The following is a 22,338-nucleotide window of genomic DNA, read 5'->3' as shown; positions in this document are numbered from 1 at the left end:
GTCCAGTTCAGCCTGAAACTGAGAGGAGGATGGAGTTAGAGGCTTTCTGATGTTTAACTGTTAAGTAATTGCAGTTCATCCGGGACTGGGTATTGGACAAGCATTCTGACAGCACAAACAGTGGAGAAGTAGATCTGGGAGTCGTCAGCATACATCTGAAAACTGACCCCCCATCTAACATATTTACTGGTTCAACATGACTGTTGCACTTTGGTTCCCTTCAATACTTTAAGGGAGATGATTGTTTTCAATGGGGAGCTTTTCTCTCCTTCGGTCCCCACCAGATGGTTCAATGGTAGTTTTAAATTGAGTTTCGCTCAAAGTACATGAATGACACTGTTCATGGTTTGAAACAAAGACTGTTTCTTAATCAATGGGGAATAGACGGATACATTGCCCTATATATGTGTGTCAGACCAGCAGAGGGAGGGATGGCGTTGCAGAGGCGAGGTGATGCGTCAGGGGCGAGGCGGAGCGAAGCAACCAACATTAACCAGAAACGAGTTGTCAGATCAGCTGCAAAAGCTGCAATGAGCGGCAGAGTCGGCGACCTGAGCCCCAAACAGGCTGAAACTCTCAGTAAGGTAAGGGGGGCTTGTGCACCGTGACTGGGAGAGGAATCACAAGCGAACCGGTCTGGAGTACGACAGGTTTTGTAGCTCATGGATATGTTAACAACAGATCCTCTTACACTTGGTTAGGGACCTCTTAGTGAAGATCCGCTGGTTACTTCCTGTGTGGTTGGGAAGATTACTGCTGTGCAAACATAAAGCTCGACTTTGCACTGCAGGCCTTGGTAAAGGATGGGCAGAGATTGCGAGCAGCTACTGGACACAGCCTGAGGCTGTAGGTGCAGGATTAAAAGGATTCTCTCTGGCACCGATCACATCAAGATCTCCAGCAGCGAGTTGCAGGGATAAAGGGTGGCTTTGTGTCCAAAAAAAACCTGGATATGTGCAAAAGACAAGGTTATTATAGGTCATTTCAGAAGCTGGGGATCCGATGTCTGCACACACTCCTCTCTTGATAACCTCTGAGATGGTGTTGCTACCTTAGTGCTCAGACAGGGACAAATAAATAGCGCGAGGTGCCACTGGAGCTGGTATCGCGCAACATTGCTGGCCCCACAGCTTTACATAATTAATGTTATTGTCACTGCTGTGATAGGGAGGAACCATCTCAGACCACATTGTATTATGTTCTTAGAGAATGTGCTTGTGTATTGGCATTGCTGCACAATATGTGGAGATATGTGATTAGCAACGAGGTATCAATTTGGTTATTTTATTTTAGTTTTTTTTTCGTTTGATTCTACTGTGCTACCCACTGTTTCTGTTTTTTAATGTTTGTGCTTGGAGTGCTTTGTGCTTTACAGTCTATTCACACCCTCTCTGTACTAACGCTTTGTCTTTCACCATTAACATACCGTTTGCCTTTGTTCCATGACCTTCTGGTCAGTTATTCTCTGGGACTCTCTGTTCTATCAACACCTTCTCCTTTGTTATCTCTTGCCCCCCGCCCGCTTTACTTGCTTAAAACCTTTTACATTTCTAATATCTGCCAGTTCTGATGAAGGGTCACTGACCTGAAACGTTAACTCTGCTTCTCTCTCCACAGATGCTGCCAGACCAGCTGAGTATTTCCAGCATTTCTTGTTTTTATTTCAGATTTCCAGCATCTGCAGTATTTTGCTTTTATCATAATTTGTATTAAGACTGCAGTAATTGGAAGTGAACATGTTGTTTGTAGAATGTAGTTGTTACAGCAGTTACCGAATCTTAGCTGCACCGTTGTGGGAGGCATCAAATTAAAAATCAGCCAATTTCTTACAGGGAAAGAGGGAAAATTAGTGGAAGAATCACCCTCTCCCCCCTCACCATATGGCTGCTTAGGCTGCACTGGCAAAAGCTTGGGAGAAAGCTACCAATAGGACAAATTACACGAGGCCAGTATTTGCTGGAAATGTGCGCCCTGGTAATGCTACTTCTACGATGCATGCCTTTACTATTGCCAGGAAATTATGGTATGAGTGACCCAGACCATTACTTATGCCAACATTTCCTGGGACCCTCTACGCCCCTCCCCCGTGAACCTTGGCAAAACACTGAGAATTGCACTTCCATAGCTCTTTCCCAAATATAAAATCGATAATGTCTAATTTAAAATAAAAACAGAAAATACTGGAAATACTCAGCATCTGTGGAGAGAGAAACAGAGTTAATGTTTCAGGTCTGAAATAAAAATGGAAAGTGCTGGAAATACTCAGCAGGTCTGGCAACATCCGTGGAGAGAGAAACAGAGTTAACGTTTCAGGTCTGTGACGTTTCCTCAGTACTAGAAAAAGGTAGAGATGTAACAGGTATGAAGTAAGTACAGAGACAAGGAAAAGGGGAATGGGGAATAGAACAAAAGGGAAGGCCTCTGATAGAGTGGAAGGCAGGAGAGATTAAATGACAACAGGGATGATGGTGCAAGGTGATAATGGGACAAGAAAATAAACAAAAGATGGGTCTAGGATACGTGTAAATGCAAATAGCAGAATCATCAGCAAGAGCTGAAGTTCAAAAACAGAAAAAAAGAGGGCAGAGGTTACAATCTGAAATTGTTGAACTCAATGTTGAGTCCAGAAGGCTGTAAAGTGCCTAATCATGCTTGCAGACTGAACAGAGGTGTTCTGCAAAATGGTCATCCAATCTGTGTTTGGACTCCTCAAATTAGTGGATACCACATTGTGAGCAGTGAATACAGTATACTAAATTGAAAGAAATACAAGAAAGTCGCTGTTTCGCCTGGAATGAGTGTTTCGGGCCTTGGACAGTGAAAAGGGAGGAGGTAAAAGGGCAGGTGTTGCATTTCCTGTGCTTCCTGAGGTTGTTGAGGGTGATTGAGGAGTGGACCAGAGTTTCGTGGAGGGAACAGTCCCTTTCGAATGCTTAAAGTGGGGAGGGGGGTGGAGGGAAAGATGTGTTTGCTGGTGGTGTCACGCTGGAGGTGGTGGAAATGGAAGAGCATAATCCATTGAATGTGGAGGCTGGTGGGATGGAATTTGAGGACAAGGTGAACACTATCTTGGTTCATGGGAGGGAGGGGAACAAGTAAGAGCAGAAGTGCAGGAAATGGTCAAGGGCCCTGTCAACCATGGTGGGTGGGAAAATCATTGGTCGAGGAAAAATGATATATTAGAAACTGAAGCAAAATACTGCGGATATTGGAAATCTGAAATAAAAACAGGAAATGGTGGAAATACTCTGCATCTGTGGAGAGAGGACCAGAGTTAACGTTTTAGGTTGATGACCTTTCATCAGAATGGACATATCGGAAGCACTGGCATGGATGCTGGCAATGTCAGAGCAGATGCAACGGAGACAGAGAAACTGGGAGAATGGAATAGAGTCCTTACAAGAAGCAGGGTGGGAGGAATTGTAGTCAAGGTAGCTGTGCGAGTCAGTGGACTTATAGCAGATATTATTAGTCCATTGTCAGAAAAAGAATCCCCTACAAGAGATTTAACACCTGCCATTTTACCTCCTCCCTTCAAGGTCAATTTATATGCTTCTCATGCTGTGGTCTCTACATTGGGGAGACCAAACGCAGATTGGATAACTCTTTTGTGGAACACCTCTGTTCAGCCTGCAAGCATGATTAGGCATTTTACAGCCTCTGGGCTCAACATTGAGTTCATCAATTTCAGATCGTAACCTTTGCCCTTCTTTTGTTTTTGGACGTCAGCTGTTGCTGATGATTTTGCTATTCCCATTTACACCTTTTCTAGACCCATCTTTTGTTTATTTTCTTGTCCCATTATCACCTTGCACCATCATCCCTTTTGTCATTTAATCTCTCCTGCCTTCCACTCTATCACAGACCTATCCTTTTGTCCTTTCCTCCCCTCCTCCCTTTCCCTACTTCTATGCTTGCTGAAAACCTGTTACATCTCTAACTTTTTCTAGTTCTTATGAAAGGTCATCAACCCGGAACATTAACTGCTTCTCTGTCCACTGATGATTCCAGCCCTGCTGAGTATTTCCAGCATTTTCTGTTTCTATTTCAGATTTCCAGTATCTGCAATATTTTGCTTCTGTGTCAGTGTCTAATTTGCTGGATTAACACTGCTTTACCCACTGCTATCACTTAGAACCAGAATATTACTGCTGACCTGGCAGTGCCCTGAAGGATTCATCAGCTGTTCAATTTGCAATTTCAAATTAAAAATAATTGCAGACACACAAATCCTAGAATCCGTAAAGTGTAACTGACCAGTTGGAATGCAAGGAAACATTATATGGGTATAATATCAAAGCTTTCCAAAAGGGGATAATGATTGAAGTGATTTGTTTCTTGGTAGGGCCAGGGTGACCTGATTGCTTCTTTGGCTAATTGCCGGACTACAGTGCTGACCTTGTCCTATCTCTAAACCCTGGGTCCTGCAGGCGAATTGAATATTTGAGCAGAATCACTGATGAGATCTTTATGACCATCGAATCACAAGAACAAAGGTCCCAAGTGTAAGGGAGATATGAGCCCATCCACAGATTTATATCACAGTGGCAGCATCAGTTAAACCCACTTTGCGTCATCAGGACTATGTGCAACTTTCTCAATTAGCTGATTGCCCAATATAAGTATTGTCCAAATTACAGTAGTAGCTTTACCAGTAGAATGGCTAGTGGGACACCTAGCAAATTAAGCATGATGCATTGGACTTGGGTCAGGACAGACCCAGTTATGTGCAAATACACAACTTATCTATAGAGAGAAAGCAAAATGCAAGGAAGTGCAAACGTGGGATTTGTGTTCAAAAGATTACTTAATGAGAACTCATTCAGGATCCTGGTTTCAGCACAGCAGTCTCTTTAAAGCACAGATCCACTCTGTGCAAGGATTTAATATATTAATCTCAATTCTTTGGTTTTAGGTCCTACATTTGTCAAACCATAACTTTGGACATTTTCCCACACTTGGACGTAAAACCACTATTAGGTTGTAGCCATTTCTTACTCTGCCCACTCCACTCCTGAACCTTGTTGCGTTGTATCCTCATTATTTTTCCAGCAAATTGTGGCGTTAAGTTTGCCACTGGAGCTAACAGTCTAACTTACAGTGTGCATCACCAATATTATCACTGCAATGAATCCCTGACCGTAAAGTTCTGTGTAATGGCTTGATGAAATGATGTACAGCAAGTGGCTACCCAAGAAAGATTTCAAAAATGTCTTAACCAAAAGAAAAAAGTAATTTTCTTGTCTATGAAGAATAGAAAAATTTGAACTTTGCACATTGCTAACTCCCACACTCTCAACAATCGTGATGTTCTGTTAAAGACTATTTTACAAAAAACATTTTGTTTATTTTATGTTATTTGTTTCGTGATATTTATGCCGATCAAGGAGAGAGATGACAGTGTTGGGATTGAACACTTTTACTCTTTGTGACAGCATTGAAAACTCGGAGATCAGGTTAGGCATGGGTTAGGTATTTTATAGAGTTCACCCTGCTCTATTCCATCATTCAGCCCAAGCCTCATACCAACGCACTCACTGTACCTGTGTGATATTTTCCTTTCCTAGCACTGTCAATCCTTATAGCCATTTGTGGTAATGTGTGCCAAATTACGTACACCAGTGTCATAGTGCTGCAAGCGCATTTATATTGGAAATGGGACTAAGATAGGCTAAATTCATTTTAGTTGAAACTATCAGAGAAAGCACATTTTGATCACCTCATAAGTATCTGGGCTGGATTAAAACCCAGATACTAGAGGTGAAAGTGGCAGTGTTCCAACTAATGAGACCAACATTTTTCATTTTCACTCTTAGAGTTTTTGTATTGTGATTAGTAACTATTAGCAGTTGAATTGACAATCAATATTTTAAACCCACTTAACTCAATGACCTATAAGGAAATGTTGCATGTGAATTGTGCAGTGGAACTAATTCTTTGTTGAACCAAAGGTAAACTGGGGCACTTTGGTAACACATCCTACAGACATAATGAATGTCCTGAATAGCTCAGTTTATCAAAGAGATTTAATCTAATTCATGATTAAATTTCCATTCAAAGTGACAGATTTGGGCCTATGAAAAGTTAATCTTAACATGGATTTACTCTTATCGGAGTTCATCTTCAATGACCTTTCACTGCATCAAACTAGTCTGTGTTTAGTGTGATTTGCTTAAGACTCCACAGTGTTATAGTCCAAACAATTATTTTAAATAATCAGAAACATTCATAATTGATTGATGTCGTTTTCAAACTGCTACAAGCATATTTGGATGTCATCCATTTGATAAATTCAGTATTTCTCACAAGATACATAAGCAGTGCACACAACAGAGCACTGATTTGCAACAAATACTTGTGCAGCCTGCCAAACAGGAGTGGGTGTGTTTATTACACAGAGCTCTTTATGACGTGCATATCAAGCATTTGATGATAGCTTCTGGGATCTATAGCCAAATACTTTAAAATAACAGACTAAAAGGAAGGGCCAAGTGCTGGCAAAACTTGTTCTGTGCTCTTATGATCTAGATGTGCCAGATTAAATACTGCTTAGCAGTGTGACTTTTAGATGCTGATGTACTTTGAACTGTGTACTTGACATCAGAGCAATTCCATTTTTTCTGTCTATCCCACAGTTCCGAGAGAACATCCAAGATATCCTCTCTAGCCTCCCTGCTCAAGATGACCACTTCCTCCTGCGATGGCTCAGAGGTACTTTTACGTACAGTTACATGGAAATCTTTAGTTGTGTTTACTTCTTACCAATTCCTTTTTTTCCATGCTTTACTCATAAAGTTAGCTTTCACCAGGATGCTTCGTTGTCAAGTAGGAGTTCCACAAGATCAGATTTTTAAAAATTCATTCCTGGGATGTGGGTGTCGCTGGACAGGCCAGCATTTATTGCCCATCCCTAATTGCCCTTGAGAAGGTGGTGGTGAGCTGCCTTCTTGAACCCCTGCAGTTCTTGGGGTGTAGGTACACCCACAGTGCTGTTAGGAAGGGAGTTCCAGGATTTTGACCCAGCAACAGTGAAGGAATGGTGATATAGTTCCAAGTCAGGATGGTGTGTGGCTTGCAGGTGGTGGTGTTCCCATGCATCTGCTGCCCTTGTCCTTCTAAGTGGTAGAGGTCGCAGATTTGGAAGGTGCTGTCTAAGGAGCCTTGGTGTGTTGCTGCAATGCATCTTGTAGATGATGCATACAGCTGCCACTGTGCTTCGGTGATGGAGGGAGTAAATTTTGTGGATGGGTTGCCAATCAAGCGGGCTGCTTTGTCATGGATGGTGTGGAGCTTCTTGAGTGTTGTTGGAGCTGCACCCATCTAGGCAAGTGGAGAGTATTCCATCAGACTCCTGACTTGTGCCTAGTAGATGGTGGACAGGCACTGGGGAGTCAGGAAGGGAGTTACTCGCCGCAGGATTCCTAGCCTCTGACCTGCTCTTGCAGGCACAGTATTTATGTGGCTACTCCAGTTCTGTTTCTGGTCAATGATAACCCCCAGGATGTTGATAGTGGGGGATTCAGCAATTGTAATGCTGTTGAATGTCAAGGGGAGATGGTTAGATTCTCTCTTGTTGGAGATGGTCAGATAAATAGGACCCAAGTTAAACTGTGAGGCTGTTGTCCTCTCCATGCTAGGAGTTGGGTAAACAAACAGAACTAAATAACGCTCAGAATTAACATGAATCTGTATCCATATATCGAAAGAATAGACTGAAAGGAAGGCCAAGTGCTGGAAAAGCAGTAACAGTGCTCAATTTACATTCCCAAGTTTTAGGCATGCCAAAACACTTATTTGTTATGTTGATGCTAAGAAATCTAAATGAGTCATCCTCTTTCTAGTCCATAATTTTACTTCATTTTAACCAAACTTACTCAAATGCTTGTCCATCGCTAACACGTCAGCAATTTTGGAGGTTTGACCTTCAACTTCATGTACTGTATTTCTTTGACAATCAGTCCACTTTTACTGTGAGGTTTTCATTAGCATTGTGGACTGTAGAGAAAATTCTTTTGGAATTGTTTAAATCCTTGTAGTTGGAGGCCACTGAATCATTTGTTTAGTTAGTTGTTCACAATACAATGATAGTAGATCTGCTTATTCGGCATTTCTGTTACCATGCAGCGATTTTGCAAATTTTGCATCAACATTTGCACGTAATGCAGATTTTTCCTCAACTACTGTGGTTTTAGGAATTAGTTAAATAAGGAAAATCTTCTTGATGGTTATTGAGCATTGCAAAAGCTAAGTGTGAGCATGTGGGTCCAAACAAGGTTTCTGGAACAAGCCTGTATTTGGAAGAATACTCAAACTGCCATCGCACCTTTATCAAAGAGCCTAATGAAGTTTCGGAGTTTCGATATGAGCTCTTTGAGTGTAGTCATGTGGCATAAATCTTTCGAGGAGTTTCAACTTATCTCACATCGTAGTCCCCAGGTAACTGCAAAAACACTGTTGCACATATTAAAATAGCAACTCCTACAGGTGCATCGATAATGCTACGTAAAACCTTGGTTTTCTCTGGCAAATATAACGCCTTTTATTAACAAGTAAAGCACTTTGGGGCATCCTGAGGTTGTGAAAGGTACTAAATAAACGCAAATCTTTCTTTCTTTTAAACAGTCATGTAATTGCTGATGTCTTGGGTTTTGATAACATTACAGTAAAATGGTTAATCTGTAGAACTATTGCTTAACATAGTGGCAATTCAAGGCAACGTACAATTCTATAAAAAATGCAACAGTTAAGGCTTCCCTGATGGCTGACTGGATTTTTATGGTGAATTGATCAAAAAAACTTCCATTTGTATGGTGCCTTTCATGTCCACAGGACAAATCAAAGCATTTCACAGCCATTGAAGTACTTCTGAAAGGGAGTTACTATTGTAACGTGGGGAAATGCACTCAGCAAGGTACTACAAACATCAATCAGGTAAATGACCAGACAATCTGTTATAGTGATATTGGTAGAGGGTAAATTGTTGGGAGGGCACCATGTGAGAACTCCCTTGCTTTTTTTAAAATAGTGTTATGGGACCTTTTACATCTACCTCTCAGCATGGTTTAACATCTCATCCAAAAGATGGCACCTCCAACAATGCAGCAGACCCTCAGTACTGCAACGATGTCTCAGCCGAGGTTTCGTGCTCAAGTCTCTGAGTGTGACTTAAATCAAAAACCTTCTGGCTCAAGGGACAAGAGTGTGAGCTAAGGCTCATATCTGAATAGCTGAATCATACAGAGTGGGAAGGATCTGTGCTGAGTTAGCTTATCTCATCCAAGTGGTGATATGACCACTGGAATTGACCTCTGCCTCTGGGGGTTCAGGAGAAGACAAATTGTGCAGAGTTCCTGCTCCTGACTGTTATCTAGGGACACCTGCTGGAAGTGTGGATGCCTAAGCAGTCAAATAGCCTGCCTACAGTCCTTGACTAGAATTGTACTTCAGCAAGGAGTCAATGTCTTCTGGAGAGAAGGAGAGGGAGAAAAATTTGAGATGAAAAAAGTGTTAGTTCCCAGTTTTCCTTGTACCAAGCAGTATCTGGTTATAGAATATATTCTTTAACTCATACCAACGAACCAAAGTAGCAGAAGGCAATACCTTTCATAATATAGGCTATCATCATTCAAACTGATTGGTCCTTCACTCTTTTATAGGGGTAAATTGGTCTGGAATGATCTGGTACAGCTTGTCAAGCCTAAAATTAATTTAGTAGTGGTTCAGCCTCAGCTCAGTGTTATCATTCTTGACTCTGAGTCAGAAAGCTATGGGTTTAAGCCTTGCTGTAGAGACTAGAGCATGTAATCTAGGTTGGCACTTCAGTGCAGTACTGAGGGAGTGCTGTACTGTTGGAGACACTGTCTCTTTGATCAGGCATTATACCAAGGCTCCATCTGCCCTCTCAGGTACATGTAAAAGATCCCACAGCAGTATTCAAGGAACAGCAGGAGAGTTCCCTCGTTATTTATTTAATTGTTGTTTGTGGGAGCTTGCTTTGCATAAATTGTCTGCCGTGTTTCTTACTTTACAATTGCGATGAAACGTCAAAAAGAATTTTATTGGTTGTAAATCGCTTTGGGATGTCTTGAGGTCATAAAAGGACACTGTATAAATGCAAGTCCTTTGCTTCATTGAATTCAACAACAACAAAAACAACAACTTGCATTTCTATAGGGCTCCTTATGTGTAGGAAAATGTCTCAGTGCACTTTATATTAAAAAGGAAAAGAATATGGATGACTATGAGCATAGGAAAATGGGAGAAAAATGGAGAGGCTTGGTTATGGAATCAAGGCATGGGGGAATGGGATGGGTTTTGAGAAAGTAGCGAGGGAGATGGCAAGGTGCAGCAGACTGTAGAGAATTCCAGAGGAAAGGAGCATAGTGGTGAGTGCGTGAATTTGGCCTTCATTTCATTGGCTATTCTCATGATACTTGATGAAACCGAGTACATGATTTGAGCATTTCTTGTCTGTGCCATACTCTGTCTATAGCCTGATAGCTGCTGACAGAGACCTAATTAATGCTTGTCATCACTGCTGATTTCATTCAAATTGAGATTAAGCTGGTAAACATTAATTAAAAGAATAAGACTTAAGGCAGAGACAAAGAGCAAAGCAAATTGGAACACAACACACAATCATCGTAAAATCCTTGTCAGAAAACAACTGTGAAGTAGCAGAGGATAAAGCCAAGAAAGTGTGAAGCAAAAAAAGTGCTCCATGCTGATTTACAAGTTATATGAGGACTTCCAATACAAGTTCAAAGTTTGACTTGCCAATATATATATATAGGGTCAACGGCTTGTAATTTCATTTCTGATTGTAACCTCAAGAATTATAAAATTATAAAATCAGCATTTTAGATATATAAAATATATTAATGTGGCATTTTAACTGCCGGGTTCTGGGCGCTGCCACCCACAGGCAGGCAGAGGCCTCATAAATAGTTAAAAATCTGGGTCTGATGGCGCCATTCAGTGCTCAACTTCTGATCGCCTCAGTGCCGGGCTCACCAATGAAATCTGGCAGCAGACGAGGATTGTGACCAACAGAGAGGTCTAGGTATGTTACGTTAGTACCAGGTATCGTTCCTTCGGGTCCTCAGTGGCAGCCTTCTCTTGTGCTAAATCCACCTCCTGCCCACCGGCCTCCTCGACGTTTCTGAGGGGAACCCAGGAGTTAAAATGGCTCTGGCCTCATGCCAGCACTGTCATTCACGCTTCCCATCTGCCCTGGTCCCTGCACTTGCGCCGAGTTAAAATCAGGGCTTAAAAGTCTTGTGTATGGTATGTACTTTCTTTCAGTGTCAACCCACTTTGTGTCATTTGCTTCTCCCAAAGAGATTGTGTGACTTGGGGTTGGGGGGAAGCCATTGGTATATGTGGCTGCATCATGTCTGAATGGGGTAGACTTGATGAGCAAGATGATCTTTCCTCATTGGTTTGTTTGTTCATAGGTACATCACACTTTGTTTTTGCAAAGCAATCCTGAAATGTTTTATAGTCTGCCTTATACTTCTAGCCTTGAGCCTGAAACTGCCAAAGACATTTTGTTTCATGATCTCTGACCAAACAACAATTACGTTCTAAAATGCTTCAGCCATTGTTTGAAAGAAGAGCATGTACTTTTTAACAGTAATTGGAATTTATGACCTTATAGGGGCACAGTGACACCTTAGTTGAACAATATACTGTGCATTATGTAATAAAATGTTCCTGCCATTACCATATGTGCACAATCAGACTTATTGCGAGCTACACCCTGAGATACTGCCTGTGCGGAGTTTGCAAGTTCTCCCTGTGACTGCGTGGGTTTTCGCCGGGTGCCCCAGTTTCCTCCCGCAGCCAAAGACTTGCAGGTTGATAGGTAAATTGGCCATTTTAAATTGCCCCTAGTGTACGTAGGTGGTAGGAAATATGGGATTACTGTATGGTTAGTATAAATGGGTGGTTGTTGGTCGGCACAGACTCAGTGGGCCGAAGGGCCTGTTTCAGTGCTGTATCTCTAAATAAAAAAAAAATATCTGACAGCAATACAGTAAATGTGTTATGTTCAGTCTGTGCAGGCATCACATTCCAGATCTCATACTATGTTATGGATACAAATAATGTTTTAAATTTATGACTTGCAGCCTGAAACTTGTAAGTATTTTCTATTTGGTAAAGTTTCCTGACCAAGGAACAATTAATCTTTGATCTAAGCCTTTTGTTTACTGAATTACAATGAGATTTGTGGCCTTAAAAAGATTCAGATCCACCTATGCAGAATAAATCATTGTGCATTACATAGTATAGTACTCCTGTAGTAATCCCTGCATTCCTGCTTCGGAGATGTGGACAACTTACAGCAAACACCTCAAAGCACCGGAAAAGTACCACCATAGATGCCTCCGGAATATCCTCCAAATCTGGTGGCAAGAAAGGTGGTCCAGCAGCAGTGTCCTCTTCCAAGCCAACCTGCCCAGCATCAGGGTGCTAATCACCCAGAACCAGCTCTGCTGGGTGGCACATGTTGTTCAAATGCCTGACACCGGACTCCCGAAGCTGCTGTTCTACTCAGAATTTGGTCACGCCAGGAGGCTCTCAAGAGGACAGCAGAAATGCTTTAGATGTCCTCAAAGCATCCCTGAAGAGATCAAAGATCCCCGTCGACTCGTGGGAGTCCTAGATGGAGAAGGCTCATTTGGGAAGGCATTGTACACCTCAAGGGACTTCATCAGGAAAATGCAGAGAAGAAGTCAAACTGTCAGAGGGAGCGCACAAACCTCCATACTACTCATCTATCTGACCCTTCAAAGACCACCTGCTCCTCATGTGGCAGAGTCTGAAAACAAGCATTGGACTTATCAGCCAACTCAGAGCCCATTGAACCGGAGTGGAAGCAAGTCATCCTTGATCCCAAGGGACTGCCTAAGAAGTGAAGAACTCTTGTAGGATGGGGAGGAGAGAAACAAAACCTCTTGAGGATGATGCGGCATTGGCCTCTTGCCACCTTCCCTTGGAGGATGTGAGTGAGAGTTCATGGAGAAGTAATGACAGTAGAGCACGAGAGGATACATGGGTTAAATGGTTAGTTTAAAGAGAAAGAGGTAGGGTTAGTGATGAGAGTATAAAGGCTATTGAGAATGTACTGAGTATTGAGTATGAAAATGAAGGGGTAAGGGAAGCAATGGAAGCAAGGGGGTTGGGGAAATCACAGTGATTGGGCGAGGGGAAGGGATGGGTGGGAAGCAACTGAATCCTACATTTTACCAACAACCTCCACCTCAAATGCATCCTCCAGCTGTTGGTGACTCCTTTCTCCACTGTAGTCTACAACTCACCATGTGCAACCCCCATGGGAGATTGACTAGACTTTCTTCAAAAAAAGAGACAGAAATTTACAAGTAGCTACAATGAGATCTGCTAGCGATGACAGTGAATTCACCCACCAAGGGCCACATTAAAAACATTTAATGTCGTATTATGTTATTATGTATGTCAGCCATGGCTCAGTTGGTAGTGTTCTTGTCTCTTGTCATGGGTTCAAGTCCCACTGCAGGACTTGAGCACAACAATCTAGGCTGACACGCCAGTGCAATACTAAGGGAGTGCTGCCTTTCAGATAAGATGTTAAACTGAGGCCCTGTTTGCCCTCTCATTGGTGGAAGTCAAAGATCCCATGGCACTATTTTTAAGAAGAGCAGGGGAGTTATCCTCAGCGTGCTCACCAATATATATCCTTCAATCAACATCACAAAAACAAGTTATCTGGTCATTGTCACATTGCTGTTTATGGGAGCTTGCTGTGCACGAATTGGCTGCCACATTTCCTTCATTACAACAGTGACTACTCTTCCAAAGTACTTCATTGACTGTAAGGTGCTTTGGACATCTGGTGATCATGAAAGGTGCATTATAAGTGCAAGGTTTTCTTTTCCCTTGCTCCCCAAGTTAAAAGTTCTTAAAGACATGTGTATACGTGTTTCTGGGCTACCCATCATGTTGAAAGGAGATTTCCTGGCCCTTTGAGAATTAGAATTTTATTATTGGTGCCTTTGGTGCTAACGGACCATTTTTAGGGGATTAGAAATTTGGAGTGGAGACATATATCAGACTCTTTCCTAAAATTGACCACTTCACAAGGAGTTGGCATTATTAAATGGTTGGAGAATGGCAGGGGTGTAGAGTCAATGAGGTAGCATCATCTGCTGGATAGGGCAAGCACTGATGAGCCTGATAGGCATTTCTATCTCTTACTAAGCGAAACAAAATCTACAAATGAGAAAGGTAATTGATAGTGAACTCTCAATATTGAATTGCTTCCTCTGTTGCATCTTGTGCTGTATCAGAAGTATATATTAACTTTTGGTTGAGAGTTACAATCCCAAAAAGTTATTTGTTTGGGTTCTATTCTTATGGATCTATCAAATGAAAACGCCATGTGTTTATTTTTGCTAATAGCATTTGCAGCCTACGTACATAAATTTAAAAAGAAAATACTAACAGAAGTCCAATCACTAATTCACAAAGAGTTTTTGCTTAGCTTTTGATACAGAACACTATGTTTATTTTTTTCTAAACTAGATGGTTAACATTTGTTTCCACAAATTAATTGTCCAAACTTTGGATACTGTGGGTCTCATCATCCTCGTGCCATGTTCTTTCTCTACCTCAGTGCTAACAGAATGAGACTTGCACATAGAAAATACATTATAAAAACATTATTTTGATTTATCTCTCTCTTTCAGATGACCCTTCTAGAGTTTTACCCACTCTTTTGGCTTGCAGTGTGAATGCACTTAGCTTGTCAAGTTCACAAATCCAGGATTTAGAGCAGGGGGGAGAAGGAGGGGGACATAATGCAAAAAAAAAGGTGGATGTATCCTGTTGGCTGTGCCTATGTTTAGTACCCATCTCTTATGCTGAATAAAAGGATCACATATTGGAATGGCAGCTAGTTTACCCTAGGAAGGAACAGCAATCTGTGCGCCAAAGTGGACCTCATAGTTCGTAGTTAATGAGTTACCTTTGAAGTTTCATTTGGTCTTCTTTGTTTTACTTTTATTTTTTGACATTATTTTCATTGTTACTAGTCTTATGGTTAGAATCCTTTGAATCATCCAAATTGGGGCTTCCCAATCTGGTTTCATCAGGCTAATGTGTCCTCTTCTGAACTTCTAAACATGTGTAATCTTAATTTTCAGTAATGGAAGATTGTGCTTTTAGCCAGCTATGTTAGTGAGTTCCAGGTCATCAATTAGTCCTGTTAAAGTTGTCACTCTGATTGAGTAGATTTTTAGGACACACCTGAGATTCCAGCCAAAAATAAATTTTCCCATTTTTATTTGACTCAGGAGATTGTAATTCCTTCATTCTATCAAACCCCTCATAAATCAGATAGAATGCCACTTGCACTGTGGATGGCCATAGATTGAAGGGTCCTGAATTTCCACCTGGGTTTGTTTTGATCTCCTGCTATAACTTCAGTGGGATATTAGCAGGAAACCTGGACAAATGACATAAACATAGTTCTTCTTGGGGTTCATCCTATCTCTTGCCAAAGATACGATGGGAAATCAGGACAACTGCCACAGAAATTTAGAGCACAGACTGTACCAAATTATTTCACTAGGCACTATATGCCATATAAAGTCCTAGAATCTGAGAATGTTTGGTTTCTAAAGAGATTTGGAAAATGGATAGTGGAATGATTTCTCCATTGTACCACCTGTCTGGCAGGAAACTCCATGGTCCAGTATAATGCAATCTGACCCATTCCATAGATGGTTCTTGGACACCCTTGGAACAGATAGTGTATGTAAAGATGCTAGATGGAATAACCCACCATACCCCCCCCCCCCCCCCCCCACCGCACCCAATACTTTTAAAACATTATTGCTTGGACTAAGCAACCATGGAATATAATGCCTTTAGTAAATCTGCCCTTACTCCTGGAGTATGTTCCTCCTCCAAGTCCTATGTACGAACGGGTTTCCTGTGGTGTGTGAGATACTGAATGTGATGGAAACCCCACCTGCCAAGAATGAGGCATATTAATTTCGTCATATGGAACATTAATTTTTAAACTCTTACTGGACTGAAATATGGCTGTACCTTCATTTTAAAACGACGGTGGCTGGAAATATTTGCATTCTAAGAGACAGTTGCCTGGAGAAGACAATGGAACTGCTCCCTGATTCAATTAACCCAAATGGATTTTGATCACCAGACAATGAATGTGTAAAAAGCCAGCATTCCATTCCCCCCCACTGAGGGTGTCTGCTAAGATGGACAATCCACAAACTGCAGGAGCAGTTGTACCAAATAAGGGCTTGTCACATGACTAACCTGCTAGCCAAATTGGAGTTTTGAATTGTGCCCACAGAACAGTTTGAATCAGACTGCAATTGAACTTGAAGGAAGACAGCATCTCCCTGTCTCGCTTTCTCTCTCTCTCTCTCTCTCTCACACTCAAAGACAGGGACCAACAGAAGAAACTAAGCCAAGACAGAAAATCATTGAAACAAGTTTGAAAGAGTGCACTGGGCCACAACAAGACTGCAAGATTTAACTGCAATCAAAGATTTTACATCGAACTCAAAAGACAGTAAATGAACTCCAGCTACTGCTTCAAATCTTTCCCCTTGATCTTTCCCCTTTTCTGTCTCTATCTGCGTGTGTGTTCATCGCGTATGCATGCTAGCGGGGTTGCGTCGCGTAGTTTTAACCGAATTAGAGTGAGAAGGTTAATAAACTTACACCTTTCTTGTTTAAATCTAAGAAAACCAGTCTGGCTGATTTCTTTGACATTACAATTGGAGATAAGTGAACAAGAATTCACTGAGGGGAAGCTAAAAACATGGTCTTTTAAAAAATTAAACCCTGTTACGGTCAAACCAGGAAAAGGCTGAGAGGGAACTCCTGGACCCCTTTCTCACCTGGTCGTAACACTGTATTAAAAAAGAAAGATTCCTTACCTTGTAGTGCCTTCCTCATTCTTAAACTAGGAGCCTCCCGACTGCATGCTTTCATCTCGAAATGCACTCAGCTCTTACAGTGGAATCACATAGACCTTTTTGTTTTGTTAGACTCTTTTGTACTGTTTGTAAAAACGAATTGTTATTCTTGCATGCTGCTGGACTCTTTTATATGGTGTTGATGGGGGAGGGGGTGGTGGTGGGGAGTGGTGGCGGTTACCACGTGTTTCAGTGCTGCTTGACATAATTTGCTGTCACCCAGTTTTGTTAGCATGCCAACATTACGGGCCTTGACTACAACTTTGCTTCCCAGAACATTACGCAGCTTTGCTCAATTCCAGCACTTTGTGGAGGCTGCTTCCGGTTTCAGAATAAACCCCCTTAGAGTCAGTGGTGTTTCTGTCTCCTTCCATAAGAGATATCCCAGTATCAAAGTCATATAAGAAAGCAGACAGGGTCCAGCGGATGGATTTTCTCTGTTGCTTGTCTGCCAGAGCTACAATAGTCCTTTGCTGAGAAGATTAAGGCTTTGTAAAACAATGTCATTTTCTAAATACTGTAATTCCAATTTATTCACCTTTTTGCCATCTTCACCACCTGGTCAGTGATTATTGGTTCTTGGAGTGCTGAAATTACTGTCCCATCTATGAGCCATCCGTCTAACTCAGTCAGTATCTGCTTGCAGCATTTCAATTACTCCATTTCTTACAGATGATATAAAAAAAGAAAAACTTGCATTTATATAGCATCTTTCACAACCACTGGCAAAGTGCTTTCCAGCAAATGAAGTACGTTTTGAAATGTAGTCACTGTTGTAATGTAGCAGACACAGGAACCAATTTGTGTGTAGCAAGCACCCAAAAACAGGAATGTGATAATGACCAGATAATCTTTTTTTGTAATGTTGATTGAGGAATAAATATTTACCAGGACACCAAGTAGAACTCCACAGCTCTTCTTTAAAATATTCCCATGGGATCTTTTACATCTACCTGAGAGGGCAAATAGGGCCTCAGTTTAACATCTCATTCAAATGATGGTGGGCTGAATTTTACGAGACCTCTGGCATCGGGGATCGAGGTGGGGGGCGTGGGGGCCTGTAAAATTCTTCCAGGAGAGGCCCGCCACGACACCCAACGCCGAGAAAGCCCTGCCACATTTTACCAGTGGTGGTGAGGCGTCGGGGCGGGGGCCCCTGCCGCCAAGAGGCAGGGCCTTCATTTGCCTACTAAAATTTAAGCCAAAAAATGTTAATGAACTTATCTGGACCGGGGGGCTGTCCCACACCGATATTCAGCCAAGTGGCCAGAAGTCCCACGCCTTCCAATCCCCCTTTGGGAATTCAAGGCAAGATACTGGTGGGAGGAGGGAGGAGTGAAATTATCAGGGTGGGGATGAGGGAGCAGGATAAACACTTTTTATAGGCTGTGGGGATGGTGGGAAGGGGTTGAAGGGCAATTGTGACGTGGTTGGGTGGAAACTTCGGGCTGGGGATAAAGTAACTCTTTGAGATATGGGCCAATAAAAAAACATTGGGGTGGGTTGGGAAAGAGCCTCCATCTTTTAATTATTTTTATGAAGAGAATGCACATACATTTAACTTTACGAATTCATTTCTTACCTAAGGACTTGAAGCCCTTTTAAAATGATGCTGGCGCTGGATGCTGTTGCTGGGGATGGAATGGCTATCCCCTCTATGTCATCTGGGACAACTGCTCCACCCTCTCCATTTAAATGAGCCCCCGCACGAAATCTCGCAGGGGCTCAGCGACGGTGCATCTGAAGGCTGCCGCGATGTGCGGCATGCTAATAAAGTTCAGCCTGGTATCTCTTGACAGTGAGCATTAATTTGTGTGCTCAAGTCCTGGAGTGGGACTTGAACCTACAATCTTAGAAGCAACAGGGCTGTCAACTGAGCCACAGCTGACACCTACTAATTACTTTGGTGAGCATGGTGGCAACAGAGGGGTGGGGGGGAAACACTTTTGGATGTTATCTGCCAAGTTATGAAGGTGGAGAACAGATTGGAACAAAGTGACTGGCACTTTTCATTATGGTGAAGGATAGATTTCATAATGATGGAAGTCTGTTTAAAAGGCATTACATTTCCTTTTGTTTCTTGTTGATCTGACAGGGGATAGAATGTTGTTTAACAGGTTTTCAATTAGTATCCTGAGTATGCTAAATAGTTTGTGACTATGGGCTGGATTTTACCCTTGGCGGACGGGAGCCGTCAGTGGCGAACCTGCCTCTGTCTGGCCTGGGGATTCAGACCGCATTTTGCGCTTCCCAGGCCCTTAATTGGTCTGAACGGGACTTCCATCTTATTGAGGCAGGAACTCCTGCCTAATAGAGCTGCCAGCCAATCAGTGGGCCGTCAGCTGAGTCCCAGCAGCGCCACTGGGAGCAGTGGTCACTGCTGAGACTGCAACCCGGCTGAAGACAGCCCATGTCAGGGGCCCCGGAGAACAGTAAGATTTTGGGGCCTCGCCGGGGGCAATCATTCAGGCCCCGGCAAGGCAAGGGTGGTCGATTGGGGGGACAGGGGGTGCGTGTTGGGGGTGGTTGGGGCATTGGGGGCGGCTGTCTGTCGGGCACAGGATACCTGATCATGAGTGGCTTCCCTACCCACCACCAGCCCCGCCACCCCCCCCCCTCCGGCCCCCGGCCAGGCCGTCAGAAAGCTGCCTGATTTTGTCAGGGGGCTTCTCTTGGGCCTGAGCCGCCCAACTAGCCATGGGTAAAATCCCCGTGGCGGCGGGTGGAGGTCCTTAAGTGGCCGTTAACTGGATTGACCTGGGGCGGGTGGGACGTTATACATCACTGCCGCTCTGTGTAATGTGGTGGCGGAGGCGGGAGCGGGTTGGGAAGGACCCCTCAAGCCTCCCGGTCCATTTTACGCCCCCCATGCCACCTTCCCGCTCTTTGTGGGGGGGGCGGGGCGGTGTAAAATTCAGCCCTAAAATTATGGTATTCTGTGAAATTGAAATCAGCTTTTTTTATAAGGGCTACTGAGCTTCAAGATTTCTTAGAATTGCGTATAAATCCAGAACTGTTCAGTGAACAATGTATTTCTGTCTCATTCATAACTATGACAACCCAGTCAATGTAGCCTGAGAAGAAGGAAGGTCAAACTGCTCAATAAATGACTCAATTTTCGTCTTCATCACCTGGGTGGTATTCTGGCGGAGCGGAGCAGATTGGCCGCCTGTTGTAGAATTTGGTGATTTATGTTCTATTGATATCTAGAACGGATGGGTGATCTGCTCTGCCAGAATACCGCCTAGGCAGTGAAGATGAAAATCTACGCCATGCAGTAGATTAACTAACACGGTCTGAAAGTTCGGCCTATATGTTTTACAGAAAGGAAATTAGTTTATGTGTTCACTTTAACTCTGAACACAAAAACAGTCAAGGCCAGTAAAAAGCTATTTGGTCAGCTGAAGCTTGTCATAATAGCTCCCGAGCTCCTCGCCCCAGCATCCAGCTGCATTTTGAACACTTCCAATGTCTATAGTCTAGAAATCATTGTGTACACTACAACTTACTAAAGCTTTGCAATACGCTTGTCAGACAACAATTGGGTTACTTATTTACTCGAGGAGATATATATATATTTTGGAATCATCCACTAGGCAAGGTAGTAGAGACAAAAGCCTAAGGTTACACTTGTAACGCTTCTCTAACGCAAATGCATCCTTTTGAACAGCCTGGGACAAATAAAAAGGCAAATAAATATTTTTCATGTGAAACATAGCAATTGAGAACCAAGCCCATGAATATGCAGTGCTGATACAGAGAAGGAAATTAAGATGCAAGATACACTGGGTCATTTTTGCTTACCTTCCAGAATATAAACTAAAAATCAGGAAACAGAAACATTTTGATCAATTGAACAAACATTTAACGTGCAGGAAATTACAATTCAGTTGAACATATTGTGCTTCCACTCCCACTGATGGTTCTAAAGCCTGTAAAATAGGATCTGTGAATAAGAAACAAACTCTGAACTTTTATCTTAAGTATTTTATGATGCAACTCATGTTTACACTACTCTTGACACACATGGAGTTCAGGTGAAGGAAAAGCATGCTATAATTCTGAAGATGGGAGAAGGGAAATAGGAGTGCATATAAGCAAAGGTCAGGAATAAATGACTGTACTTTCTATTCTTTGTTTTATCTGCTGCTCCAAAGTTAATTTTTCAGCTCAATGAACCTTCATCTTATGTGTATCCCTGATTGCAAAATATGTTCTAAGATGAGAATTAAAAAAGTGACGGAAAACTTTCCTTCTTTGCAGCCAGGAGTTTCAATCTTCAGAAAGCGGAGTTTATGATTAGCAAGGTAGGAAAAACTGCTATTAAAAATTGCACTGCATATAGTACCCATTATATCTTCAATAGAGACTATGAGCCAAGCCCTCCCTCTTTGAAAAAAAGTGTTTCCCCCACTTCATTCCCTAAATGAGACAGAGGGGAGTGGCAGGTGTTGTTCCTAAACCTCTGTCTATCTTTCTTGGGAGAGTGTCTTGGTTGCTTCAATTTTCCCTTCCTCTCTTTGATTGAAACTTTTATTAATGACATGTCCAAAATTATTAACTTGCTATTTAAGGAATTTCAGCTGCACGCTCTTATCCTTTCAGTACCTGACACTGTACTTGAAGCAACAACACTGGCTAGGTTCATGTTCTGTGTAACTAAATTATAAAATAATTATATTCTTCCCATTGGGGTTCTGCCTAACACCTTTTCGGGACTGTTTCATCGCTCTACTCAAATGCTCAGTTGATTATTTATATAATTCACTGAATGTTGTGATATACTTGGTGTTCATGCAGACACTATCTTGGTTCAGGGTTTTTCAGCATTTTGTTTAATAATAGCTGATGTTCTGCACAACAGCCTTTGTCTATCTAATAAACTACTGAATATTTCGTCTTGAGTTTGTTATTAAATGATGTTGCCAGAATGCTTGTAAAATGCTATAGCATGTTCAACCTCAATTATTTAATTTGATGTCAATAAAATGATTAAGTTCAGTGAGTTGGCAGGATGCCACATTGAGTGGGGAGGTAACTTTTCCTGTTTATTTTTAGCATGTAGAGTTCAGGAAACAGATGAAAGTTGACACGCTCACCAGCGACTGGCAACCCCCTGAGGTAAGACTGTACCTATGTGCATTTGGGAAATCGAGCTTTGTGATCTGACTCAAATCTGATTAAACAGATACAGGAACCCTGAACTTGGTACTGAAGATTATAGTTAGTAATGCATATTATGTAATTTCTATTACCTGCCTCTGTTTAGATGCTGTAGATGTTTCCAAGACAAATATCTAAACTGATGCTAGCTACCTTTTATAGGACAGTATATACTTAT

General features: G+C 42.2%; 1 protein-coding gene across 2 annotated transcripts in view; it reads left to right on the top strand.

Annotated features, from left to right (window-relative positions):
* The first annotated feature begins 468 nt into the window (after positions 1-468).
* Positions 469-22,338, top strand: part of LOC137382672 (SEC14-like protein 2) — a 63,159-nt gene continuing 41,289 nt past the window's right edge. For both annotated transcript variants that reach the window (XR_010977256.1, XM_068054931.1), the window contains exons 1-4: positions 469-584; positions 6,636-6,711; positions 21,261-21,304; positions 22,056-22,118. Coding sequence is in view for 1 of the 2 variants with exons in the window: in XM_068054931.1 (XP_067911032.1) it covers positions 531-584; positions 6,636-6,711; positions 21,261-21,304; positions 22,056-22,118 (237 nt within the window). In the remaining variant the exon portion in view is untranslated. The remainder of the gene's footprint in view (positions 585-6,635; positions 6,712-21,260; positions 21,305-22,055; positions 22,119-22,338) is intronic.

The sequence above is a fragment of the Heterodontus francisci genome, chromosome 23 (genome assembly GCF_036365525.1).
Source record: "Heterodontus francisci isolate sHetFra1 chromosome 23, sHetFra1.hap1, whole genome shotgun sequence".
Taxonomy (NCBI): Eukaryota; Metazoa; Chordata; class Chondrichthyes; order Heterodontiformes; family Heterodontidae; genus Heterodontus; species Heterodontus francisci.
The sequence above is the reverse complement of the archived record's forward strand: the minus strand, read 5'-3'. Positions and strand labels throughout refer to the sequence as shown.